This window comes from Cygnus olor, unplaced genomic scaffold (genome assembly GCF_009769625.2).
Source record: "Cygnus olor isolate bCygOlo1 unplaced genomic scaffold, bCygOlo1.pri.v2 scaffold_174_ctg1, whole genome shotgun sequence".
Lineage (NCBI taxonomy): Eukaryota > Metazoa > Chordata > Aves > Anseriformes > Anatidae > Cygnus > Cygnus olor.
Window position 1 is genome coordinate 10,340 of NW_024429116.1, and position 19,364 is coordinate 29,703.

At 65.7% G+C, this 19,364-nt stretch overlaps 2 protein-coding genes across 2 annotated transcripts; both read right to left on the bottom strand.

The window, feature by feature from the left end:
* Positions 1–287: 287 nt before the first annotated feature.
* DRAP1 (DR1 associated protein 1) lies at positions 288–13,302 on the bottom strand. The gene is made up of 7 exons (XM_040543707.1): positions 13,143–13,302; positions 12,436–12,508; positions 11,139–11,232; positions 5,824–5,943; positions 1,501–1,591; positions 1,167–1,251; positions 288–657 (listed from the first exon to the last, which is right to left on the bottom strand). The coding sequence occupies exons 1-7, from the start codon at positions 13,182–13,184 to the stop codon at positions 548–550; spliced, it is 615 nt and encodes a 204-aa protein (XP_040399641.1). The 5' UTR covers positions 13,185–13,302; the 3' UTR covers positions 288–547.
* A 254-nt stretch (positions 13,303–13,556) lies between these two features.
* Positions 13,557–19,281, bottom strand: LOC121063300 (transcription factor p65-like; the record flags this gene model as incomplete). Its single annotated transcript, XM_040543706.1, is given in 5 exon segments — positions 13,557–14,492; positions 14,494–14,972; positions 15,236–15,322; positions 16,015–16,095; positions 19,016–19,281. Coding segments are annotated over 5 exon segments (1,024 nt in total), but the record flags the coding sequence as incomplete, so codon positions are not given.
* Between the last annotated feature and the right edge of the window lie 83 nt (positions 19,282–19,364).

Consider the following 19,364-nt stretch of genomic DNA (forward strand, 5'->3'; position numbering starts at 1 on the left):
CATAGCCCTTTAAAGCCCCTCCTGCCCCCCCCATAGGCTCCCCGGGACCCTTATGGAGTTTCTGTAGCCCCCTATAGGGCTCTCGGGGGGGTCTCTGCTGCTCTCTGGTGGCCGCGGCCCCGCACGGCAGCACCCGGGGGGGGGGGGGGGGAGGCCCCGGGGACCCCCAGATGACGGGGGGGGTGGGTGAGGGGGGGCATGGGGACACCGAGGGGACCCCGGGGGGGGGGGGGGGGCACGGGACCCCCCCGGGGGACGTAAAGACGCCGCCTCCGCGCTGCCCCTACGGAAACGGGAACGTTTATTGAGCCGATACAAAAACCCCCCCGAATCGTTAAAAGTCGCCACCGGCCCCCAAAACCAACCCCCCCCCCCCCAAAAAAAAAGAAGGGTCACGGGGGTTTGGGGCCAAGCCAGGGGCGCCCCCCCCCCCATGCACTTTGAGGGGGGGGGGGGCTCCCAGTGCTCCCAGTACACGCCCCCCAAGCCAAACTGGTGCGATTCCCCCCCCGGCCCCAAAACGGCCCCAAATCCGGGGGGGGGGGCGCTAGGAGTCGTAATCTTCATCCTCCTCCTCCTCCTCCGGGGCGCGGGGGGGGCCTGGAGCCGGTGGGAGCCCCCCTGGAAGCCCCCCCGGGAGCCCCGGGACCGGGGGGGGGCCCAGCGGTGCGAAGGGCACCCCGGGGCTGCGGGAAGGGGGTGTGGGGGGGGGGGGCCGGCGGCCCCAAAAAGGGACCTCAGCGTCCCCGCGTGTCCCCCCCCCCAGCCCTAAAAGAGCCCTGCAGCCCCCCCCACCCCCCCACCCCAAAAGGGAGTCCAGCATCCCAGTGTCATCCCCCCCCCCCCCCCCAAATCCCAATCCCGTTCTTTGCCCCCCCCCCCCCCCCAAATCCCAATCCCGTTGTGTGCCCCCCACCCCAAAATAATTTGGGGTTCCCAATGTCCCTGCCCCCCCCCCCCAAAAGGACCCTGCCATCACCCCCCACCCTAAAAAGCACCCCAAAATCCAGGTGCCCCCCCCAAACCCCCCAAAAAGAAACCCCCGTGCCCCCCCACCCTAAAAAGGTCCCCAGTGTCCTGGTGACCCCCCCCCAAAGGGACCCAGGTGTCCTGTCCCCCCCCCCCCCCCCCAGAAACCCCAAATGTCGTCCCCCCCCCCCTTGGTACCTGGCGAAATTGAGGGGGGGCCGTGCGGGGGGGGGGCTGTGGGGTCTCCTCCTCTGCGTCGCTGTCACTGTCCTCCGAGTCCTCCTTTTTTTTTGGGGGGGGGGGACGGGGACACAAGGGTCACAGCGAGGGGATACGTCCCTGCCCCCCCCCCCCCCCCGACCCCAAAAACCCACGTCCCCCTCCCCTAAAACCCTCCTGGGGTCCCAGCGCCCCCCAAACGGGTCCCAGCGCCCCCCAAACGGGTCCCAGCGTCCCCCCCCCCGGGGGTCCCAGCGCCCCCCCCCCCCGGGGGGTGTCCCCCGTCCCCCCCCCCCCCCCGCACGTCCCCACCTCCTGCTCCGAGTCCGTCCCCGACTGTTTGGGGTCTTTGCCCTTGGCTCCGGGACCCCCGTTCTTCCGCCCCGTACCCGGGCGCCGGCCTCTGCAGGGTGGGGGGGTGGGGGGGGGGGTCACCAACACCCCCGTTAGGGTCACCGACGTCCAGGCAGCCCCCCCCCCCCCCAAACCCGGCCCCCCCCCCCCCAAGCTCCCCCCAAGAATCCCCCTGAGACCCCCCAAATCCCCCCCAGACCCCACTGTCTGAGTTAAGGAGCCCCCCCCAGCACCCCCCCCCCCCCGCAAATCCAGGACCCCCAAATTTAGGGCTGAGACCCCCCCCGCCCCCCATGATGCCCCCCCCCCCCCCCCCCCCGCATCGCAACTCCCGGACCCCCAGGGACCCCAGCACCCAGGATTTAGGGAACCCCCCAAGATTTAGGGGACACCCCCCCGCAAGAATTTAGGGCCCCCCCCAAGGACTTAGGGACCCCCCCCCAGGATTTAGGGGGCACCCCAAAGGATTTAGGGGACCCCCAGGGATTTAGGGACCCCCCCAGGGATTTAGGGACTCCCCCCCAAGGACTTAGGGGGCACCCCAAAGGATTTAGGGGACCCCCGGGAATTTGGGGGACCCCCCCCAAGAATTTAGGGTCCCCCCCCACAAAGGATTTAGGGGGCACCCCAAAGGATTTAGGGGACCCCCCCGGGATTTAGGGACCCCCCCCGGGATTTGGGGGACCCCCCAAGGACTTAGGGGACACCCCCAAGGACTTAAGGACCCCCCCATCCAAGAATTTAGGGACCTTTCCCAGGACTTAGGAACCCCCCCAAAGGATTTAGGGGGCACCCCAAAGGATTTAGGAACCTCCCCAAGGATTTAGGGACCTTTCCCACGACTTAAGAACCCCGCATAGGATTTAAGGGGCACCCCAAAGGATTTAGGGGACCCCCGGAGATTTGGGGGACCCCCCCGGGATTTAGGGAACCCCCCCGGGATTTGGGGGACCCCCCCGGGATTTGGGGGACCCCCCCGGGATTTGGGGGCACCCCCAAGGACCTAAGGACCCCCCATCCAAGAATTTAGGGACCTTTCCCAGGACTTAGGAACCCCCCCAAAAGGATTTAGGGGGCACCCCAAAGGATTTAGGGGACCCCCAGGGATTTGGGGGAACCCCCCCCCAAGAATTTAGGGCCCCCCCAAGGACTTAGGGCCCCCCCCAAGGACTTAGGGGGCACCCCAAAGGACTTAGGGACCTTTCCCAGGACTTAGGAACCCCCCCAAAAGGATTTAGGGGGCACCCCAAAGGATTTAGGGGACCCCCAGGGATTTGGGGGAACCCCCCCCCAAGAATTTAGGGCCCCCCCAAGGACTTAGGGCCCCCCCCAAGGACTTAGGGGGCACCCCAAAGGACTTAGGGACCTTTCCCAGGACTTAGGTACCCCCCAAAAGGATTTAGGGGGCACCCCAAAGGATTTAGGGGACCCCCCCGAATTTAGGGGACGCCCCCCCAAGAATTTAGGGCCCCCCCAAGGACTTAGGGCCCCCCCCAAGGACTTAGGGGGCACCCCAAAGGACTTAGGGACCTTTCCCAGGACTTAGGAACCCCCCCAAAAGGATTTAGGGGGCACCCCAAAGGATTTAGGGGACCCCCCCGAATTTAGGGGACCCCCCCCCCAAGAATTTAGGGCCCCCCCAAGGACTTAGGGCCCCCCCCAAGGACTTAGGGGGCACCCCAAAGGACTTAGGGACCTTTCCCAGGACTTAGGAACCCCCCCAAAAGGATTTAGGGGGCACCCCAAAGGATTTAGGGGACCCCCCCCGAATTTAGGGGACCCCCCCACAAGAATTTAGGGCCCCCCCCAAGGACTTAGGGGGCACCCCAAAGGACTTAGGGACCTTTCCCAGGACTTAGGGACCCCCCCAAAAGGATTTAGGGGGCACCCCAAAGGATTTAGGGGACCCCCCCGAATTTAGGGGACGCCCCCCCAAGAATTTAGGGCCCCCCCAAGGACTTAGGGCCCCCCCCAAGGACTTAGGGGGCACCCCAAAGGACTTAGGGACCTTTCCCAGGACTTAGGAACCCCCCCAAAAGGATTTAGGGGGCACCCCAAAGGATTTAGGGGACCCCCCCGAATTTAGGGGACCCCCCCCCAAGAATTTAGGGCCCCCCCAAGGACTTAGGGCCCCCCCCAAGGACTTAGGGGGCACCCCAAAGGACTTAGGGACCTTTCCCAGGACTTAGGAACCCCCCCAAAAGGATTTAGGGGGCACCCCAAAGGATTTAGGGGACCCCCCCGAATTTAGGGGACGCCCCCCCAAGAATTTAGGGCCCCCCCAAGGACTTAGGGCCCCCCCCAAGGACTTAGGGGGCACCCCAAAGGACTTAGGGACCTTTCCCAGGACTTAGGAACCCCCCAAAAGGATTTAGGGGGCACCCCAAAGGATTTAGGGGACCCCCCCGAATTTAGGGGACGCCCCCCCAAGAATTTAGGGCCCCCCCAAGGACTTAGGGCCCCCCCCAAGGACTTAGGGGGCACCCCAAAGGACTTAGGGACCTTTCCCAGGACTTAGGAACCCCCCCAAAAGGATTTAGGGGGCACCCCAAAGGATTTAGGGGACCCCCCCGAATTTAGGGGACCCCCCCACAAGAATTTAGGGCCCCCCCAAGGACTTAGGGCCCCCCCCAAGGACTTAGGGGGCACCCCAAAGGACTTAGGGACCTTTCCCAGGACTTAGGAACCCCCCCAAAAGGATTTAGGGGGCACCCCAAAGGATTTAGGGGACCCCCCCGAATTTAGGGGACGCCCCCCCAAGAATTTAGGGCCCCCCCAAGGACTTAGGGCCCCCCCCAAGGACTTAGGGGGCACCCCAAAGGACTTAGGGACCTTTCCCAGGACTTAGGAACCCCCCAAAAGGATTTAGGGGGCACCCCAAAGGATTTAGGGGACCCCCCCCGAATTTAGGGGACCCCCCCCCAAGAATTTAGGGCCCCCCCAAGGACTTAGGGCCCCCCCCACGGACTTAGGGGGCACCCCAAAGGACTTAGGGACCTTTCCCAGGACTTAGGAACCCCCCCAAAAGGATTTAGGGGGCACCCCAAAGGATTTAGGGGACCCCCCCGAATTTAGGGGACGCCCCCCACAAGAATTTAGGGCCCCCCCAAGGACTTAGGGCCCCCCCCAAGGACTTAGGGGGCACCCCAAAGGACTTAGGGACCTTTCCCAGGACTTAGGAACCCCCCCAAAAGGATTTAGGGGGCACCCCAAAGGATTTAGGGGACCCCCCCGAATTTAGGGGACGCCCCCCCAAGAATTTAGGGCCCCCCCAAGGACTTAGGGCCCCCCCCAAGGACTTAGGGGGCACCCCAAAGGACTTAGGGACCTTTCCCAGGACTTAGGAACCCCCCCAAAAGGATTTAGGGGGCACCCCAAAGGATTTAGGGGACCCCCCCGAATTTAGGGGACGCCCCCCCAAGAATTTAGGGCCCCCCCAAGGACTTAGGGCCCCCCCCAAGGACTTAGGGGGCACCCCAAAGGACTTAGGGACCTTTCCCAGGACTTAGGAACCCCCCCAAAAGGATTTAGGGGGCACCCCAAAGGATTTAGGGGACCCCCCCGAATTTAGGGGACGCCCCCCCAAGAATTTAGGGCCCCCCCCAAGGACTTAGGGCCCCCCCCAAGGACTTAGGGGGCACCCCAAAGGACTTAGGGACCTTTCCCAGGACTTAGGAACCCCCCCAAAAGGATTTAGGGGGCACCCCAAAGGATTTAGGGGACCCCCCCGAATTTAGGGGACCCCCCCACAAGAATTTAGGGCCCCCCCAAGGACTTAGGGCCCCCCCCAAGGACTTAGGGGGCACCCCAAAGGACTTAGGGACCTTTCCCAGGACTTAGGAACCCCCCCAAAAGGATTTAGGGGGCACCCCAAAGGATTTAGGGGACCCCCCCCGAATTTAGGGGACCCCCCCACAAGAATTTAGGGCCCCCCCAAGGACTTAGGGCCCCCCCCAAGGACTTAGGGGGCACCCCAAAGGACTTAGGGACCTTTCCCAGGACTTAGGAACCCCCCCAAAAGGATTTAGGGGGCACCCCAAAGGATTTAGGGGACCCCCCCGAATTTAGGGGACGCCCCCCCAAGAATTTAGGGCCCCCCCAAGGACTTAGGGCCCCCCCCCAAGGACTTAGGGGGCACCCCAAAGGACTTAGGGACCTTTCCCAGGACTTAGGAACCCCCCCAAAAGGATTTAGGGGGCACCCCAAAGGATTTAGGGGACCCCCGGGGATTTGGGGGACCCCCCCCGGGGATTTCGGGGACCCCCCCCCCGCCCCGCGTACCTGCGGGGCGCCCGCTCGCCCTCGCCGTGGGGCTCGTCGCCCTCGCCCTGCATGTCGGGCACGGCGGCCACCAGGTCCTTGAGGAAGTCGAACTGCTGCTCCAGCTCGATGCACTGCTTCCTGGGGGCGGGGCCTCAGCAGGACACGCCCCCCAAAACGGGGGGGGCCCCACAAGCCCCGCCCCCAACCCCAGGCCACACCCCCCGGGGCAACAAGCGCCGCCTCCCGCCCCCCTGACCCACAGGGGGCGGTGAGGGGCAGTGGGGAAACTGAGGCACGGGGCGGGGGGAAGGGGATGGGAGCGTTGGGCGTTAGCGGCACCGGCACCCAGGGGACCTCGGGGACACCTCAATGGCACCCAGGGGACACCTCAATGACACCCTGGGGACCTTGGGGACACCTCAACGGCACCCGGGGACACCTCAATGGCACCCAGGGGACCTTGGGGACACCTCAATGGCACCCTGGGGATGTTGGGGACACCTCAATGGCACCCAAGAGACCTTGGGAACACGTTCTCAGCACCCTGGGGACCTTGGGGACACCTCAACGGCACCCAGGGGACACCTCAACGGCACCCTGGGGACCTTGGGGACACCTCAATGGCACCCAGGGGACACCTCAATGGCACCCTGGGGACCTTGGGGACACCTCAACGGCACCCAGGGGACACCTCAATGACAACCAAGGGACCTTGGGGACACCTCAATGGCACCCTGGGGATGTTGGGGACACCTCAATGGCACCCAAGAGACCTTGGGAACACGTTCTCAGCACCCTGGGGACCTTGGGGACACCTCAACGGCACCCAGGGGACACCTCAACGGCACCCTGGGGACCTTGGGGACACCTCAACGGCACCCAGGGACACCTCAACGGCACCCAGGGGACCTTGGGGACACCTCAACGGCACCCAGGGGACACCTCAACGGCACCCAGGGGACCTTGGGGACACCTCAACGGCACCCAGGGGACACCTCAATGGCACCCTGGGGACCTTGGGGACACCTCAACGGCACCCAGGGGACACCTCAATGGCACCCTGGGGACCTTGGGGACACCTCAACGGCACCCGGGGACACCTCAATGGCACCCTGGGGACCTTGGGGACACCTCAACGGCACCCGGGGACACCTCAATGGCACCCTGGGGACCTTGGGGACACCTCAACGGCACCCGGGGACACCTCAATGGCACCCTGGGGACCTTGGGGACACCTCAACGGCACCCGGGGACACCTCAATGGCACCCTGGGGACCTTGGGGACACCTCAACGGCACCCGGGGACACCTCAATGGCACCCTGGGGACCTTGGGGACACCTCAACGGCACCCGGGGACACCTCAATGGCACCCTGGGGACCTTGGGGACACCTCAACGGCACCCGGGGACACCTCAATGGCACCCTGGGGACCTTGGGGACACCTCAACGGCACCCGGGGACACCTCAATGGCACCCTGGGGACCTTGGGGACACCTCAACGGCACCCGGGGACACCTCAATGGCACCCTGGGGACCTTGGGGACACCTCAACGGCACCCGGGGACACCTCAATGGCACCCTGGGGACCTTGGGGACACCTCAACGGCACCCAGGGACACCTCAATGACAACCAAGGGACCTTGGGGACACCTCAATGGCACCCTGGGGATGTTGGGGACACCTCAATGGCACCCAAGAGACCTTGGGAACACGTTCTCAGCACCCTGGGGACCTTGGGGACACCTCAACGGCACCCAGGGGACACCTCAATGGCACCCTGGGGACCTTGGGGACACCTCAACGGCACCCAGGGGACACCTCAATGGCACCCTGGGGACCCTGGGGACACCTCAACGGCACCCTGGGGACACCTCAATGGCACCCAGGGGACCTTGGGGACACCTCAACGGCACCCAGGGGACACCTCAATGGCATCCTGGGGACCTTGGGGACACCTCCCTGGCACTCTGGGGACACCTCAATGGCACCCTGGGGATGTTGGGGACACCTCCCCGGCACCCTGGGGACACCTCAATAGCACCCAAGGGACCCTGGGGACACCTCAACGGCACCCAGGGGACACCTCAATGGCACCCTGGGGACCTTGGGGACACCTCAACAGCACCCAAGGGACACCTCCTCAGCACCCTGGGGATGTTGGAAATGCCTCCCTGGCACCCAGGGGACCTTGGGGACACGTCCCTCTCACCCAGAGGACATCGGGACACCTCAACAGCACCCTGGGGACACCTCAATGGCACCCAGGGGACCTCGGGGACACCTCCCTGGCCCCCTGAGGACCACAGAGAGACCTCAACAGCACCCAAGGGACCCCGGGGACCCCCAGGGGACCTCGGGGACCCCCAGGGGACCTTGGGGACACCCATGGACACCCAGGGGACCTCGGGGACCCCCAGGACCACCCAGGGGACCCCGGGGACCCCCAGGGGACCTTGGGGACACCCAGAGGACCCCAGAGACACCCAAGGCACCTCGGTGACACCCATGGACACCCAGGGGACCTTGGGGACACCCATGGACACCCCAGAGACACCCAAGGGACCTCGGGGACCCCCAGGGGACCTCGGGGACACCCATGGACACCCAGGGGACCTTGGGGACACCCATGGACACCCCAGAGACACCCAAGGGACCTCGGGGACCCCCAGGGGACCTCGGGGACACCCATGGACACCCAGGGGACCTTGAGGACACCCATGGACACCCCAGAGACACCCAAGGGACCTCGGGGACCCCCAGGGGACCTCGGGGACACCCATGGACACCCAGGGGACCTTGGGGACACCCATGGACACCCCAGAGACACCCAAGGGACCTCGGGGACCCCCAGGGGACCTCGGGGACACCCATGGACACCCAGGGGACCTTGGGGACACCCATGGACACCCCAGAGACACCCAAGGGACCTCGGGGACCCCCAGGGGACCTCGGGGACACCCCTGGACACCCAGGGGACCTTGGGGACCCCCAGGGGACCCCAGAGACACCCAAGGGACCTCGGGGACCCCCAGGGGCCCTTGGGGACCCCCAGGGACACCCAGGGGACCTCGGGGACACCCATGGACACCCAGGGGACCTTGGGGACCCCCAGGGGACCCCAGAGACACCCAAGGGACCTCGGGGACCCCCATGGACACCCAGGGGACCCCATGGACACCCAGGGGACCTTGGGGACCCCCAGGGGACCCCAGAGACACCCAAGGGACCTCAGGGACCCCCAGGGGACCTTGGGGACACCCATGGACACCCAGGGGACCTTGGGGACACCCATGGACACCCCAGAGACACCCAAGGGACCTCGGGGACCCCCAGGGGACCTCGGGGACACCCATGGACACCCAGGGGACCTTGGGGGACACCCATGGACACCCCAGAGACACCCAAGGGACCTCGGGGACCCCCAGGGGACCTCGGGGACACCCATGGACACCCAGGGGACCTTGCGGACCCCCATGGACACCCCAGAGACACCCAAGGGACCTCGGGGACCCCCAGGGGACCTCGGGGACACCCATGGACACCCAGGGGACCTTGGGGACACCCAGGGGACCCCAGAGACACCCAAGGGACCTCGGGGACCCCCAGGGGACCTCGGGGACACCCATGGACACCCAGGGGACCTTGGGGACACCCATGGACACCCCAGAGACACCCAAGGGACCTCGGGGACCCCCAGGGGACCTCGGGGACACCCATGGACACCCAGGGGACCCCAGGGACACCCAGGGGACCTCGGGGACCCCCAGGGGATCTCGGGGACACCCATGGACACCCAGGGGACCTTGGGGACACCCATGGACACCCCAGAGACACCCAAGGGACCTCGGGGACCCCCAGGGGACCTCGGGGACACCCATGGACACCCAGGGGACCTTGGGGACACCCAGGGGACCCCAGAGACACCCAAGGGACCTCGGGGACCCCCAGGGGACCTCGGGGACACCCATGGACACCCAGGGAACCTTGGGGACACCCATGGACACCCCAGAGACACCCAAGGGACCTCGGGGACCCCCAGGGGACCTCGGGGACACCCATGGACACCCAGGGGACCCCAGGGACACCCAGGGGACCTCGGGGACACCCATGGACACCCAGGGGACCTTGGGGACACCCAGGGGACCCCAGAGACACCCAAGGGACCTCGGGGACCCCCAGGGGACCTCGGGGACACCCATGGACACCCAGGGGACCTTGGGGACCCCCAGGGGACCCCAGAGACACCCAAGGGACCTCGGGGACCCCCAGGGGACCTCGGGGACACCCATGGACACCCAGGGGACCCCAGGGACACCCAAGGGACCTCGGAGACCCCCAGGGGACCTCGGGGACACCCATGGACACCCAGGGGACCTTGGGGACCCCCAGGGGACCCCAGAGACACCCAAGGGACCTCGGGGACCCCCAGGGGACCTCGGGGACACCCATGGACACCCAGGGGACCTTGGGGACACCCATGGACACCCCAGAGACACCCAAGGGACCTCGGGGACCCCCAGGGGACCTCGGGGACACCCATGGACACCCAGGGGACATTGGGGACCCCCAGGGGACCCCAGAGACACCCAAGGGACCTCGGGGACCCCCAGGGGACCTCGGGGACACCCATGGACACCCAGGGGACATTGGGGACACCCAAGGGACCTCGGGGACCCCCAGGGGACCTCGGGGACACCCATAGACACCCAGGGGACCTTGGGGACACCCAGGGGACCTCGGGGACACCCATGGACACCCAGGGGACCTTGGGGACACCCAGAGGACCCCAGAGACACCCAAGGCACCTCGGGGACACCCATGGACACCCAGGGGACATTGGGGACACCCATGGACACCCCAGAGACACCCAAGGGACCTCGGGGACCCCCAGGGGCCCTTGGGGACCCCCATGGACACCCAGGGGACCCCAGGGACACCCAGGGGACCTCGGGGACACCCATGGACACCCAGGGGACCTTGGGGACCCCCAGGGGACCCCAGAGACACCCAAGGGACCTCGGGGACCCCCAGGGGACCTCGGGGACACCCATGGACACCCAGGGGACTCCAGGGACACCCAGGGGACCCCAGAGACACCCAAGGCACCTCGGGGACACCCATGGACACCCAGGGGACCTTGGGGACACCCATGGACACCCCAGAGACACCCAAGGGACCTCGGGGACCCCCAGGGGACCTCGGGGACACCCATGGACACCCAGGGGACCCCAGGGACACCCAGGGGACCTCGGGGACACCCATGGACACCCAGGGGACCTCGGGGACACCCCGGGGCCCTTGGGGACACCCCGGGGACCTCGGGGACACTCACAGGTGCGAGGTGGTCATGGTCTTGGCGTTGCGGGACTGGGTGACGTGGCACGCCTTGCGCAGCAGCGACTCCAGGAAGAGCTCCAGCGCCCGCGCTGCCCCGCTAAGGACCCCAAAAAGGGGACACGAGGGGACAGGGCCACCTCCCCCCCACCCCCCCCCTACCCCCGGGGGGGTCCCGGTGGCCTGGGGGTGGCCTGTCCCGTGAGGGGGGTGGGGGGACGGGGATGGGAAGGGGACCGGGACGGGACGGGGACGGGGGTGGCACCCAGGGGGACAAGGAGGGGCCAGGGAGGGGACACGGTGGGGGCACAGTGGGGACAGGGAGGGGACACCATGGGGACATGGAGGGGGACACAACAGGGATGAGAAGGGGACACGGAGGGGACACAACGGGGACACGGAGGGGACGTGGAGGGGACACAATGGGGACAAAGAAGGAACACGGACGGGACTCAGTGGGGACACGGAGGGGACACGGAGGGGACTCAACAGGGATGGGGAGGGGACACGGGTGGGGACACAACGATGACACCGAGGGGACACAAATGGGGTACAGTGGGAACACGGACGGGACACCATTGGGGCACAATGGGGACGGGGAGGGGACACAACGGGGACATGGAGGGGACTCAGTGGGGACACCATGGGGACGGGGAGGGGACACCATGGGGATGGGGAGGGGACAAGGAGGGGACACCATGGGGACAGCACGGGGATGGGGAGGGGACGCCATGGGGACAGAGAGGGGACAAGAAGGGGACTCAGTGGGGACACCACGGGGACGGGGAGGGGACACCATGGGGACACAACAGGGACATGGAGGGGACACAACAGAGGCAAGGAAGGGACTCAGTGGGGACACCGTGGGGACACCTCAGGGATGGGGAGGGGACACTGTGGAGACAAGGAGGGGACACTGTGGAGACACCTTGGGGATGGGGAGGGGACACCGTGGGGACAGGGAGGGGACGAGAAGGGGACACCACGGGGATACCACGGGGATGGGGAGGGGACACCGTGGGGACAGGGACGGGACAAGAAGGGGACACCACGGGGATGGGGAGGGGACACCGTGGGGACAGGGAGGGGACGAGAAGGGGACACCACGGGGACACCACGGGGATGGGGAGGGGACACCGTGGGGACAGGGAGGGAACAAGAAGGGGACACCACGGGGATGGGGAGGGGACACCACGGGGACACCACGGGGATGTGGGGACACCGTGGGGACACCACGGGGACACCACGGGGACGTGGGGACACCGTGGGGACACCACGGGGACCCCGAAGGATACAGATGATGACGGGGACGGCGGCCGCCACCTTCCCGATCTCCTCGTCCGTCTGCATGATCTTCTTGATCCGCGCCTGGGGACCGCAGGGGACACTGAGGCACGGCCCCGCCCACCCCGAGCCAGGCCCCGCCCACCCCCCCGCCAGGCCCCGCCCACCCCCGAACCAGGCCCCGCCCCCCAAACCCACAGCCCCTCCCCTCCCCGAGGGGATAAGCCCACACCTGGTGGGCTAGGCCACGCCCCCCAAACCACGCCCACCACCCAGCAGGCCACGCCCCCCGCCCCCACCGAGGAAACCACGCCCCCCCCCTCCGGCCGGGCCACGCCCACCAGACCACACCCCCTCTCCCGAAGCCACGCCCCTCCCGAGGCCCGTTGCTAGGGGCCCACCTGTCCGCTCCCCCCCCCCCGGTTGCCATGGCACCCCGTTGCCGTGACGCCCGGTTGCCACGGAGACCCGTTGCCATGGCAACCGCCCTCCCCGCTTCCTCCAGGCCCCGCTTCCCCTCCCGGAGCCGGTTCCGGGCCCGGAGCCCACCACAGCGACCCCGGGACCCCCTCAGGGCCCCGGTTTCCCCCTCCCAGCCCCGGTTCCCCCCTCGGGACCCCGCTTCCCCCCTCAAGGCCCCGGTTTCCCCCTCAAGGCCCCGGTTCCCCCCCTTCCAGGCCCCGTTCCCGGCCCGGTTCCCGGCCCCGGCCCCGCTGACCGGCGGGAAGCGCGCGTTGTATTTCTTCTTCTTGCTCGGCATCGCCGCCACGAGGCGCCGGCCCCGCCGCTTGTCGCCGCCGCCGCCCCCCCCCCGCCGGGCCCCGGCCCCGCTGGGCCCCGCTGGGCCGCTCCCGCTCCCACCGCCGGACCCCGCTCCGCTGCGGCCTGCGCGCCCCGCCCCTTCCGCCGCTAGCCCCGCCCCTTCCGGCGCCGGGCGCTCCGCCGCTCTCCCCTCAGCGGCGAAGCCACGCCCCCTAGCAACGAACCCCCAGCAAACCACGCCCCCTCCTCTTAGACCACGCCCCCCCTCGGCGGCGGTGCTCCCATCACTCAGACCACGCCCTCCCCGCGTGAGGCCACGCCCCCTCCCGCAGAGCCCGCCCCCCCGCTGTCAATCAATCGAGCCCGGCGCTGGCATTGGGCCGTTTATTTCGGGGAGGGGAGGGGTTAAAAAGGGGCGGGGGGGGGCCCGGGGGGGTTTTGGGGTCCCCCCCCCCGCCCTAAGGCACTTTTTAGAGAGGGGAGGGGCCGTGCTCGCGCGGGGGAAGGGGCGGCCCCCCCCCCGGGGCTCTCCCAGTGAGCCCCAGTGGCCTCTCAGTAGCTCCCAGTTCCAGCCCAGTCAGGCCCAGTAGCTCCCAGTTACCCCCAGCAGCCCCCAGTTACCCCCAGCAGCTCCCAGTTGCCCTCTAGCCCCCTCCCAGTTGCCCCCAGTAGCCCTTGAAGCTGCTCCAGTCCCTCCCAGTAACACTTTAAGCCCCCCCAGTTGCTCCCAGTAACCTGTCAAGCCCCCCCAGTTCCTCCCAGTGACTCCCAGCAGTCGAGGCCCCCCAGTAGCTCCCAGTAGCCCTTCAACCTTCTCCCAGTTGCTCCAAGTAGCCCTCTAAGCACCCCCAGTTGCTCCCAGTAACACTTTAACCCCCATCCCAGTTGCTCCCAGTATCCCTCTAAGTCCCTCCAGTAGCTCCCAGTAGCCCTTTAAGCCCCCCAGTTCCTCCCAGTAGCCCTTGAAGCTGCTCCAGTCCCTCCCAGTAACACTTTAAGCCCCCCCCAGTTGCTCCCAGTAACCAGTCAAGCCCCCCCAGTTGCTCCCAGCAGCCCTTTAAGCCCCCCCAGCAGCCCTTTAACCCCCTCCCAGTTGCTCCCAGTGACTCCCAGTTGCCCCCGGCCGCCCTTCACCCCCCCCAGCTGCTCCCCAACCCCCCCCCTTGCCCTCCCAGTCCCTCCCAGTGCCTCCCAGTTAGGTGGACGGGAACTGGCTGAGGAAGGCGCTGAAGTCCAGGTCCCCCAGGGAGGGCAGCGAGTCCTCGGCGGGCGGGGGGGGGCCCCCCAAATCCGGGGGGGGGGGGGCAGATCCGGGGGGGGGGCCCCCCCCCGGGGGGGGCCGGGGGGGGCTGGCTCTGCACCAGCCGGGTGATGGCTTCGGGGTAGGACAGCAGCATGGCGGGGGGGGCGCCCCCCCCGACGGAGGGGGGGTCCCCGAAACCCGCTGGGAGGGGGGGGAGCTCCCCGAACCCCCCCCCCCCGGCGGCGGCGCCGGTGCCGGGGGGGGGCTCGGGGGGGCCCAGCAGGCGCTGGAGCTCGGCGGCGTCGATGGTGCCGAAGGGGGGGTCGTCCAGCAGCGCCCCTAAATCCAGGGGGGGGGGCGCCCCCCCCGGATCGGGGCCACCCCCGCCCCCCATTTCAGCGCCGGGGGCTGGGGGGGGGCCCGGCCCCCCCTCGTCGAACTGCAGCTGCAGCAGGGCCTCGGCCAGGGGCTCCGGGGCTGCGGCGGGGGGGGGCACCCCGAAAGGGAAGAGGGGGGCGGGGGCGGCCCCCAGCGGGGGGAGAGCTGGGGGGGCAAGGGGGGAGGGGCATAACTTGGGGGGGGGGGCTCGGATGTGCCCCCCCCATCTCTTTTTGACCTCCCCCCCTGCACTCCTTTGCCCCCCCACCCCATATCCACCCCCAGACCCCCCCCTTTGCCCCCCCCATTAAATCCCCTCATTTGCCCCCCCCGGCCCCCCCCGTTTCCACCCCCAGACCCCCCCTTTTGCTGCCCCCAAACCCCATTAGCCCCCCCCCTCCAATTCCCCCCCCCCCCCCCAAACTCACCCATGCTGGGGGGGGGCTGGGGGGCCTGGGGGGGCCGGGAGGGCACGGCGATGCGCCGGGGGGGCCGCGGCTCCGAGGGCTCCAGGCCTTGGGGGGGGGGGGGGCAAGAGGGGTGTCAGCAACAGCGTCAGGACCCCAAATAGCCCCGAGAACCCAATACCCCCCCCCAGGAACCCCCAAAACCCCCCAGGATCCCAAATACCCCCCCAAGAAACAAGCCCCCCCCCCCAACCCCAAATACCCCCCAGGAACCCCAAATGCCCTCCCAGTACCCCAAAACACAGCCCCGGACCCCAAATACCTCCCCGGTAACCCCAAAACACCCCCCAGGGCCACCCCCCCCCCAGGACCCCAAACACCCCCCGAGGAACCCCAAAACATCCCCTAGGACCCCAAATACCCCCCAGGACTCCCAAATGACCCCCAAGACCCCAAATACCCCCCCGACACCACAAACACCCCCCCAACACCACAAATACCCCATAAAGTAACCCCAATAACCCCCTTGACATCCCAACCCCCCCCCCCAAGACCCCCACAGCCCCCTGTAGGTACCCCAACACCCCCCAAAAACCCCATTAACCCCCCCCCCCGCCGCCTCCAGCACCCCCTTAGCACCCCAAATACCCCCCTTCGCACCCCAAATCCCCCCCACGGTGGGGGGAGGGACCCAGATTTGCCCCCCCCCCCCCCCAAGACCCCAATTCCCCCCCCCCCCAGGGACCCCATAAAGGGCTGTGGGACCCCCACCCCATATATCCCCCCCGGGACCCCACAACCTGGCAGCGGCGCCCGCTGGACGAAGGCGCGGAACGTCTCCCGCGTGCGCTTGCGCTTCTCCTCGATGCACTGCAGGTCCCCTGCGCCCAGTCCCCACCAGTACGTCCCAGTAAGAACCAGTCACCACCCCCACGACCCCCCAGACCCGCCCCCCCCCCCCCCCAACAAGCCCCTGGTGACCCCCGGAATCCCGGTGACCCCAAATGTATCTATGACCCCAAATGCACCGATGACCCCAAATGGGGCACTGATGCTCCCAGCAACCACCGGTTGCTCTCCCAGTAGCTCCCAGTAAGCCCCAGTCACACCAGTAAAACCAAGAGAGGGGCAGGGGGGTCCCCAAAGGGTTCCCAAAGGGTTGGGGGGGCTGGAGACCACCCTGGGAACCCCATAACCACATTGGGGACCCCTTGGGGACCCCATAACCATGGTGGGGACCCCTTGAGGACACCAGGGTTGGGTTGAAGACCCCACAACCATGTTGGGGACCCCTTGGGGACCCCATAACTATGGTGGGGACCCCCTTGGGGACATCAGGATTGGGTTGAAGACCCCATAACCACATTGGGGACCCCTTGGGGACCCCATAACCATGGTGGGGACCCCTTGAGGACACCAGGGTTGGGTTGAAGACCCCACAACCATGTTGGGGACCCCTTGGGGACCCCATAACCACGTTGGGGACCCCTTGGGGACACCAGGGTTGGGTTGAAGACCCCGTAACCGTCTTGGGGACCCCTTGGGGACCCCATAACCATGGTGGGGAACCCTTGGGGACATCAAGGTTGGGTTGAGGACCCCATAACCACATTGGGGACCCCATAACCATGTTGGGGACCCTTTGGAGACCCCATAACCACATTGGGGCCACCACCACCACCTTGAGGACCCTTTGGGGACCCCAGAATCATGTTGGGGCCACCACCACCACCTTGGGGACCCTATAGGGACCCCATAACCACGTTGGGGCCACCAACCACCACAACCGCGTCACCAAACCCTTAAATCCCACCCGACGCCCCCGTTGGCGACCGCGCTGTTGGGTTGGGGTGGGCTATGGGGTGTAGGGTGGGTATAGGGCGTAGGGTGGGTGTAGGGTGGGTATGGGGGGGTATAGGGTAGGTATAGCGTGTAGGATGCGTGTAGAGTGGGTGTAGGACGTAGAGTGGGTGTAGGATTGATATAGGGTGTAGGATGGGTGTAGGATGGGTATAGAGTGGGTGTAGGACGTAGAGTGGGTATAGGATGTAGGGTGGGTGTAGGGTATAGAGTGGGTATAGCGTGTAGGGTGTAGGATGGATAGAGGACGTAGGGTGGGTGTAGGGTGTGTAGGATGTAGTGTGGGTGTAGGGTGGATATAGGGTATAGAGTGGGTATACGGTGGGTGTAGGGTGGGTATAGGGTGTGTACAGGATGTAGTGCAGGTGTAGGGTGCATATGGGGTATAGGGTGGGTGTAGGGTGGGTGTATGGTGTGTATAGGGTGTAGGGTGGGTGTAGGGTGGATATGGGATGTAGGGTAGGGTATAGAGTGCATGGGGGGTATAAGATGTACGGTGGATATAGGGTGTAGGGTGGATAGAGAGTGTAGGGTGGATACAGGATGTAGAATGAGTATAGGATGTAGAAATGATATAAAACATAAAACGGGTATAGGATGTGGGGTGGATATAGGGCATACGGTGGATATAGAATGTAGGGTGAATATAGCGTGTAGAATGAATATACAATGTAGAGAGGATATAGAGTGTAGTATGGGTATAGGGTGTAGAGTGGATATAGGATGTACAGTGGATATAGGGTGCAGGCTGGGTATAGGTGTAGGATGGGTATAGAGTGTAGGGTGGATATAGGGCGTGGGTTGCGTGTAAGTTGGACACAGAATGTAAGATGGGTATAAGGTGTACGGGGGTATAGGATATAAGGTGGATATAAGATGTACTATGGGTATAGGATGTAAAGTGGATATAGGGCGTAGGCTGGGTATAGGGTGTAGGATTGGTATAGGATGTAGGGTGGATATAGCGTGTAGGCTGGCTATAGGGTGTAGGATGGGTATAGAGTGTAGGGTAGGTATAGAGTGTAGGGTGGATATAGGACATAGGGTGGGTATAGGGTGTAGGATGGGTATAGGATGTAGGGTGGGTATAGGATGTAGGGTGGGTATAGGGCGTAGGCTGGGTATAGGCTGTAGGATGGGTATAGAGCGTAGGGCGGATATAGAGTGTAGGGTGGATATAGGGCGTAGGGTGGGTATAGGGTGTAGGACGGGTATAGAATGTAGGGTGGATACAGGGCGTAGGATGGGTATAGAGTGTAGGGTGGGTATAGTGTAGGGTGGATATAGGACGTAGGGTGGGTATAGGGTGTAGGATGGGTATAGGATGTAGGGTGGGTATAGGACGTAAAGTGAGCATAGGGTTTAGGATGAGTATAGGATGTAGGATGGGTATAGAATATAGGGTGAATATAGGATGTAGGGTGGGTATAGGGCGTAGGGTGGGTATAGGGTGTAGGACAGGTATAGGAAGTAGGGTGGATACAGGGTGAAGGGTGGATATAGGGCGTAGGGTGGGTATAGGGTGTAGGACGGGTATAGGATGTAGGGTGGATACAGGGTATACGGTGGATATAAGGTGTAGGACGGATATAGAGTGTAGGGTGGGTATCGGGTGTAGAGTGTAGTATGGGTATAGAGTATAGGGTGGATATAGGATGTAAGGTGGATATAGGGTGTAGGACGGGTATAGGATATAGGGTGGATACAGGATGTAGGGTGGATACATGATGTAGGGTGGGGATAGGATGTAGGGTGGATATAGGGTGTAGGGTGGGTATAGGGTGTGTGGTGTACTATGGGTATAGAGTATAGGGTGGATATGGGATGTAGGATGAATATACGATGTAGAATGGATATAGCGTGTAGGGCGGGCATAGGGCGGGCGTAGGGAGCATATAGGATCTGGGGCTCGCGGGGCGGGGGGGGACGGGGACGCCGTACCCTGGTGCGGGAGGTAGCGGAAGTCGAGGGGGGGGGAGCGCTGGCGGTCGGAGGGGCGCTGCAGCTGCATGCGCACGGTGACGGGCTGGCGCAGCGCGCGCTCGCGGAAGGGCGGCGTGCGGAAGACGATGGCCACCTGCCGGTGCACGTCGGCCGCCGCGAAGCTGCCCTTGGCCTCCCAGCCCTCGGCGCGGAACAGCACCTCGATGTCCTCTGCGGGGCGACAGCGGGGTTTTGGTGGGGTCCTTATAGGGTTTGGGGGTTCGCTGGGGGGGGGGGGTTTGGTTTTTTAACTTTTTTTTTTAAACGCGTATTTTTGTAAGTCTCGGGGGTTTCTCTGAGGGTTTTG